General features: G+C 43.7%; 2 protein-coding genes across 2 annotated transcripts in view; both read left to right on the forward strand.

The window, feature by feature from the left end:
- rab21 (RAB21, member RAS oncogene family) overlaps positions 1-4,943 on the forward strand; it is a 10,701-nt gene extending 5,758 nt beyond the window's left edge. The window contains exons 2-7 of the mRNA XM_017404429.3: positions 752-811; positions 889-996; positions 1,997-2,060; positions 2,249-2,303; positions 2,393-2,481; positions 3,374-4,943. Of these exons, the coding sequence (XP_017259918.1) occupies positions 752-811; positions 889-996; positions 1,997-2,060; positions 2,249-2,303; positions 2,393-2,481; positions 3,374-3,513 (516 nt within the window). The 3' untranslated portion in view covers positions 3,514-4,943. The remainder of the gene's footprint in view (positions 1-751; positions 812-888; positions 997-1,996; positions 2,061-2,248; positions 2,304-2,392; positions 2,482-3,373) is intronic.
- A 1,195-nt stretch (positions 4,944-6,138) lies between these two features.
- LOC108228813 overlaps positions 6,139-7,757 on the forward strand; it is a 5,489-nt gene continuing 3,870 nt past the window's right edge. Inside the window, exons 1-4 of the mRNA XM_037981385.1 lie at positions 6,139-6,349; positions 7,128-7,199; positions 7,278-7,394; positions 7,680-7,754. Coding sequence (XP_037837313.1) covers positions 6,290-6,349; positions 7,128-7,199; positions 7,278-7,394; positions 7,680-7,754 — 324 coding nt within the window. The 5' untranslated portion in view covers positions 6,139-6,289. The remainder of the gene's footprint in view (positions 6,350-7,127; positions 7,200-7,277; positions 7,395-7,679; positions 7,755-7,757) is intronic.

A 7,757-nucleotide genomic window follows, 5' to 3' on the forward strand; every position in this document is an offset into this window, starting at 1 on the left:
CCTGTCCTCCTCCTGTCCTCCGCCTGTCCCCCGCCTGTCCTCCTCCTGTCCTCCAAACGGACTTTGACTTTCAGGTTCTTATCAGTTGCAGTTTTACTGACAGTTTAAGGACAAACCCTCTGAGAGGTTCTGAGAGTCCGTTTGTCTCGGCCCGCTGAGACACCTGGAGGGAACAGGAGTCCCTTCAGCCGTCCACGAGACCACGGACCGGTGAAAACATGATCGCCCCTCTGCTGGGACGGCCGGTCAGATAACTCCCGTCTGCACTGATTCCACGAGAATCTGGACTGTTTTTTCTTTCAGTTGTGACTTTTTGAGCCAGAAACCCAGAGAGGCTCAGACTGAGCAGAGGTCCGGGTCTGGGTCTGGGTTCAGGTCCGGGTTTGATCTGGTCTGTTCTGGTCTGGGTCTGGTCCGGGTCCCGGTCCTGGAACCGTGGACCACATCTTCAGCCTTGCAGAGCTGCTAAGGCGGTTTGACGGTCCAGTCCCGGTTTTGTGGATCTGGACAAAGCTTCTGTCTGTCCGTGTCCACGTCCTCATTCCCGTCCTGGCCCGATGTCTTCATGTCCTCATGTCTTCCTGTCTTCATGTTTTCTCTTTGATCAGTTTTGGATTAAAGTTTCAGAACCAACAGAGACGGAGACAGTCGTTTCTCTGATGTCTGTGACTTCCTGTCTGAGCTGATTTCAGGTCAGATCAGCTGACGAGTCCAGTTCTGTTGACTGAAGCGTCCTCCTCTTCCTCCGCAGGCGTCCTTCCTCACAAAGAAGCTCAACATCACGGGGAAACGGGTGAACCTGGCCATCTGGGTGAGTCGGCTTCGTCACGCTCCGCCAGCGCGCCGCCTCCAGGTAAACCCCGTAACCTTTGACCTTTGTGTGCGCAGGACACGGCGGGTCAGGAGCGCTTCCACGCGTTAGGTCCCATCTACTACAGAGACTCCAACGGCGCCATCTTAGTGTACGACATCACAGACGAAGACTCGTTTCAGAAGGTAACGACAGCCGAAGAGAAGCTAACGCTGCTTCCTGTTTGTTTCAGAGATGTCCTCAGTTATCTTCAAATGTGTTCGATTTCAGAGACGGATCACGTTGTGCGGCTGGAAGTTGAATAAAATAAGTTATTTATATAAACTGATCCGAGTTTTAGTTTCTAGTTTTATTCAGAAGTTGAGGAAACTGTTAAAAGAAGCCTTTTCTGTTGTTTATCTGTAAAAATATTAAACATATAAACATATTTTTGTTCAAAGCTACAAAGAGAAACCGGCCACATGTGGCCCGAGAGCCGCAGCTTGCAGACCCCTGACCTGCTGAAAATAGGCTGGCAGCCATATTTGTTACCCAGCCTGGGGTTTGATTCAGCTGGCTTTGTTTACACTGAGTGCAGACCCGCAGCTATAGTTAGCTGCTTAAAAAATAAATAAAACTTTAATATTCAGAGCAGAAAAATCACTGAAATTAATAATAATAATAATATTCAGTGAAGATAAATCACAAGGCTTCAAATATCATAAATTGATGACATCATCATTTCTGAAATTTGTTAAAAACACTTTTTAAAATTGACACAATCATTTATTTACTAAGAGAAAATAAGAAAATAAAGTAAATGCTGAGGTTTGTTTTATTTTGGTAATTTATTATTAATAGTCTTGTTGAGCCGAGGGGGCGGAGCTTAAACTCCTGAAGTTATCATTGGACGGCTCTCTGAGTTGGAGCGCCCTCTGCTGGACACTCTGGGTCATGAACCCTTCAGAGTCCTTTTTCATACTTTAAAAAACTGCCTTCTTTGTGTAACTCTTCTAAAATAAAAGTCTGTGGAAAAAACAAACCGATGAGTTCAGGAGGAACGAGGAGGCAGTTTGTCTTTCTGCTAAAGTAAAGACGTGACGTTTACAGAAAGACTGAGGCAATAATTCATGATTCATCACCAGATTTCAGAATAAAAGCTTCCAGTTTCCTTCAGACTCAGACGGTGTTTTTGTGTCGTTGCAGGTGAAGAACTGGGTCAAAGAGTTGAGGAAAATGTTGGGAAACGAGATCTGTTTATGTATAGTAGGTGAGTTTCTTTCAGTTTTCTACAACAACAGAAACTGGTTTTAGTTTCAGCTGAGAGGAGAAAAGATCTGAAGTTCTTCTCAGAAACGGGTTGAACAGCAGGTCAGTTAAACGAAGCTGCTGAAGGCTGAAGGGCGATCATGTCTTTGCCCCTTCAGCCGGTTTGATGGCGTCTCTGTGTCTCTGCAGGAAATAAAATAGATTTGGACAAAGACCGACACGTTTCAGTGGAGGACGCCGAGAGGTAAGAAGACGACACCACCGCTCCCGTTTAATGGTGCTGCTGTGTTTGACCCCTGACCTCTGACCTCTGACCCCTGTGTCTGTGTGCAGCTACGCGGAGTCGGTGGGAGCCAAACACTACCACACATCAGCCAAGTTAAATAAAGGCATCGAGGAGCTCTTCCTGGATCTCTGTAAACGTGAGAACCGACCCGAAACTTTCCGCCCCAGAACCAGAACCAGAACCAACAGGACGCTGCGCGGGTCCTGGCTCACGAGTCTGGTTCAACTGATCCTCACAGGATGATTAACTGAGTCTGGATCTGTGAGCAATCATGTAAATCAGAACCAATCAGGGAAAATAATCTCATCAATCCCATCACCGCCTCATTAAACACGATAAATTTATAAAAATGAAGCGACTAATCTGCCTTTTAGCTAAACAAGATTTAAAATTGGACAAATAAACTTTTAATTCATGAACTAAATAACTGAGGTTAGATTTCCACTGTTCTCGACCTGAAACTCAAACCATCCGTTCTCAGTGGAAGGTCTGAACTTTATTCTGTCCGCTGGCCCGGTCCGTTTTATCCAGAAACATCAGTTACCGTGGTAACAGAGCCGAACCCGAAGTTGGCTCGATAAAACCCTCATCCTGCCTCGTAGATCAGACAGAAACCAGCTTTAAAGCTCAGGTCTGCAGTTTTTAATAAATTATAATAAAAACTGAGAAATTATTCCTGTCATCACTAAAAAAATACATGTTTGTTCTTAAAAAGTGATTCTTTGTGTAACTTTTATCACTTTTTTGTAAATTACGAAAAAGATTTAGTGAAGGAAATATAAAGAAATGAGTTTAAATTTATGAGTAAATGTAAAAAATCAAACCTGTTTTTGTCCGATGAGGGTTTGGAGCTCGGAGCGACTCAAACGGAAACAAAAGAACAAAATAAATAATAAATATAAGGTTTTATTTCCTAATTCTTCCTGTAAAATGAAAGTTTTTTAAAAACAGGCCGAAGTTTCCCAGAAAACCTTCAGGATGTTTTTTCCGATCGTTTTCACGTGACTTCCTGTTCCTGTTTCCTTCAGGGATGATGGAAACGGCTCAGCTGGAGGAGAGGGCGAAGGGCAACGGAGCCAGCCAATCAGCATCCAGTAGGCGGGGCGTACAGATTGTTGACGACGAGCCACAGGCCATGCCCGCCGGAGGGTGTTGCTCCTCCGGCTAACACACACACACACACACACACGTTTCTCAGCGTCTGTCGTCCATCCGCTCAATAATAATCACCGCCTCTGCTGCAAAGGAGCATGGGAAATCATTTTAAGTTTGTTTCTTCTGTGTTCCCTCCAAAATAAAGTACCTGAAGTTGTTCTGATTTAACTGCTCGTGCTTCTTTTAGCACTTTGATCGTAAAAATGTCGTCCGTTCGACTCAAACTGATTCCAGCTCAGATGTTTTCGTTTTCGTTTGGGGATGACCTCGCCGCTCACGCCGAGGAGCTGAGGCTCCCCCTGCTGGCCGGGAGTCGAACTGCAGCTGGGTGACGGGCGGCGAGGAAGAGTTCAGAGGGGTTCTTCTTCTTTTTTTTTTAATGGCATCCTGTAACGCTAAGGTCAGAGGTCACTCGCTCATTACTGACAAACCTGCTGTGGAAGGAGAAGATCCGGCAGGGTTCTACTGAGCAGAACATCTCATCTGTCGTAAGATGGAATCTGGACTCTGGTGTCTCATGGATGGAAACCTGGAAAATGTTCGGTTTTAATTCTTATTTCTCACGACCCAGTTTCAGAGTAAAATAATTCACAGCAAGTTCAACCTGACTTAATCATTTTAAAATAATTATAATATTGTGTGAAATTGGAACCCATAAAGATTTTCACTGAATTTGTCTAAAAATACAAATAGAGAAAGTGAAACTGAACTGATTGTTTTTAATAAAATCAAATTCTAGAAAAAGGTGAAAGTTTTGATTAATTTCTGTGAAATCTGAATATTTTCCAAATTCCACCAAAGCTTAAATCAAATCGCTTCTTCACCTCAGGACTGCAGATTGTGGAGTTTCAAGCCTTAAACTGCAGCAGACGCTCCGTTTCTGCAGCCGAACTCACATGCAGATTAAACTCCCTCCCCTCCCTGCTGAGGGTCATTAGGGTCGAACCTGAAGAAGCAGAAAAAAGAGAAAAATGTGGGTTTCTGTGAACTGTTTATGATTCATTTCACTGCTTCTAATAACATTTCCTGTTTTTATTTTAAATTTCAGTTTAATTTTAGAATTAAACTCCGGGTGGTTTAAAGTTTACAGAAAATCTGTTTTCAGAATAAACAGCTGCAGCCTTTAAAAAGTGTCAAAGTCTTCAGAGGAACTGTTAAAATCTGGTTTTTATTTAATGATAAAAAAGCTTCAACTCCTCAGATTAAAGGAGCTGAAATCAGAATAATGTACATTTGTTGAAATAATTGTTTTTGTAAATGATTAAATTGTGCTCAGTTCTGCTCCTCTTCCTCCACATCCCATAATATTTTAATTTTCTGACACATTTCATTGTCCCGACAGATAAATGATCCTGTGCATGTCTGATTCCTGTAAACAGCTTTCTTTGTCTTACTTTTAAAACAAAATAAAAAGAATAAATAAATAAGTTATTTTCAAGTGACCGTGATGGAAATCTGTTCAGTTTATTCTGTGACCTCCTGAGATCCTTCATGTCGTCTCTAATCACACCTTCCATGTTCAGAAAGTTTATTGATGTCTGATCTGCTCTTCATCTGAAATCACACGCTTCAACCAGCAGATGTCACCATTTTATTTCAAATTAAACCTCCTCGCATCACTTTCATGTTTCTGCTCTTTCAGCGTTTACAGAAAAACAGAAATGATCCGAAAACTAAAACTGAGTGTTTGGAGATGATCTGATCGCCACCAGATTCTTCTTCCAACTCCTCAGGAGTCCTCCATCTAACTCTGTCCTCCATGTCCTCTCTAACTGCATCCATATCTTTGTCTCTAACATCCTTCTGTCCCTCCTCTGGACATGTCCCCCAGTCCTTCAACCTGTGCTGGACCTCTGAGGACCTCAGTCCTAATCCTGTCCATCCTCATCCCTCCCAAGGAGAACCTCAACATCTTCAGCTCTGTCTCCAAACCATCCAACATGGCCGCTCTCACCACTGTCTGTAAACCTGTCCTTTGACCTTTGCTGCCACCCTTTTGTCACAGATCACTCCTGAAACTCTCCTTCATCCTGCCTGGACCACACTCCCTGTCCTCCTGGACAGTTGAAGTCCTGCACCTTTGTGACCTCTGACCTCTGACCTTGTAGCCTCACTGTTCCACCTGCCTCCCTCTCATTCACACACAGGCTGACTTTCATCCCTTTACGTTGGGGTCCCGGGCGTCTCGAGCCATCCTCAGATTAGTTCTGGGCTCTTCAGTCTGAAGAGCACCTTTACAGGATCTCTGTCTGCAAACCACGCTGATAATTAACAGTAACTACCGAAAAACTTCTCCAACTCAACACAAAAATGTGCGCGACCAAGAGTACAGTTTTACAAGCTGTCCTCCTGAAAACAAGCTGTGATTTGCTCAAAACACAAATACCCAGAATTCATTGGGACAACAACAGAAAACTTGTCTGTTGTTTTCCCCTGAAGTTCATGGCTGATGTGTTTCTGTCCTGGTTTTAAAAAGTTTCAATTGACCCAACTGTAGGAACTGAGCCGCGACCCAGAATGGAGAAACGGGTAAAGAAAATGGATGGATGTAGGAACTGAGAATCAGCTGAAGGCTCCGCCCCCGGAAGCCCCGCCCTCAGAGCGCTTCCTCCACTCAGCCTCGCGGATTCCGGAAGCCCCGCCCCCTCCGGACCTCCCCCTTTATCCCGAGCCGGTGGGTGTTTTACCGGCCTCCTTCTCCGTCACTTTTCCATCGCTTCAGTCGGACTTCGGACGGACTGAAAAACTTTAAAAACTTTAATTTTCTTCGCGTGTTTTTAGCCGCAAACATGGCGCAGATTAACAGCTGCCTTAAACGCCTCTTCATCGGGTTTAACCTCCTCTTCGCGGTGAGTCAGACTTTTTTAAAATGGCCTCTTTGGCTCCGGGATGTTTGGGAATTTAAACTGCGCAATTAGTTAGTTAACAGTTCCTCAGTCGTTATTACACACTAACTACCAGTTTAAACACTTTATTCACAACTAAAGTTTAAATCCAGCTTATTTTTATGGTTCTAAAGTTATTAGTTTATTATTTTTAGGATGTTTTTCAGCTCTTCAGGGGAGATCAGGCTGGCAGGATTTGAGTTTTTGTTTGTTTCAGTTCAACTTTTTTTAGTTTTATTAATAATGTTTTTAATTTTCACCAGATTGGAGGTTTTTATGCTCTTAAAACACGTTGACAGAGTTTAGGTTTAGCCAAAGACAGAAAAACAGAGTTGATTAATTGTGAGAAATGAGCAGATTTTATGGTCCAATTATTAAACTATTATCAGCATTAATTTGATTTGATTTGATTTGATTTGATTTGATTTGATGTCAGAAAACTTCAGTTTTTACAGGATGTTTTTGTAACTGGTTGGTAAAAACTGATTTAAAGAATCTGAGTTCAGGTTAAAACTGGATCTGCTCTAAATTGGTTCGAACAACAAAAACAAAAACACTTTTTAAAAAACTTTTCCTAATAGAATAAAGGTTTTATGAGCCATAAAGTGTGTCTTACAGTTTTACAGGTCCGGGTCTACCTGAGCTCAGGTTACCTGCTGCTTCCTGGTTTCCATCTTTGTTTGGTAACAGTAAACCTGCCGTCCGGTTCTGATCCGACGGACTCTTCTTGTTTTTGTCTCAGATCCTCGGAGGAGTCTTCATCGCCCTCGCCATGCTGTCTCAGGCCTACACCAGCTCCGAGGAAGAAGATATGGTGAGGATCTCCTTCTTGGTTTAACAAAGCAGGAGTCGTCTTCTGAAAGCCTCAAACCTGATGTTTGTGTTGCTGCAGGTGGGGAACCGAACCACCGGGCTGGTCCTGCTGTACGTGGTGGGCGCCGGCACCATGTTGATCTCCCTGCTGGGAGCCTACGGGGCGTACAGGGAGCACCGAGCGTCTCTGATCGTGGTGAGCGACCGGCGCTGGCAGACTCCATGTTTATCTCTGCCACTGAAGGCGGGCGATCATGTAATTTATGTCTGCCTGCATGTGCTGGTTTCTGTCTGTTAGCAAATCATCTCATGAAACTTTCAGGAAAGAAATCTTTGGATGAACGTCTGCAGAAGCTTAACTTTTGGGGTCATCCTGGCTCAAAATGGCCGCCGCAGCTAATAGACGTTAGCCAACACAGAAATGGTTAAATCTGTGGTCATGATTCAAATTAGGGACAGTTTGTTGTTGTTTTTCCTGCAGTTCCTGGTTTTCATGATCATCGGAGCGCTGCTGATGATCCGGACTGGAATCCCGTCACTCATCGTCCGCCCGCAGGTA

The sequence above is a fragment of the Kryptolebias marmoratus genome, linkage group LG18 (genome assembly GCF_001649575.2).
Source record: "Kryptolebias marmoratus isolate JLee-2015 linkage group LG18, ASM164957v2, whole genome shotgun sequence".
Taxonomy (NCBI): domain Eukaryota; kingdom Metazoa; phylum Chordata; class Actinopteri; order Cyprinodontiformes; family Rivulidae; genus Kryptolebias; species Kryptolebias marmoratus.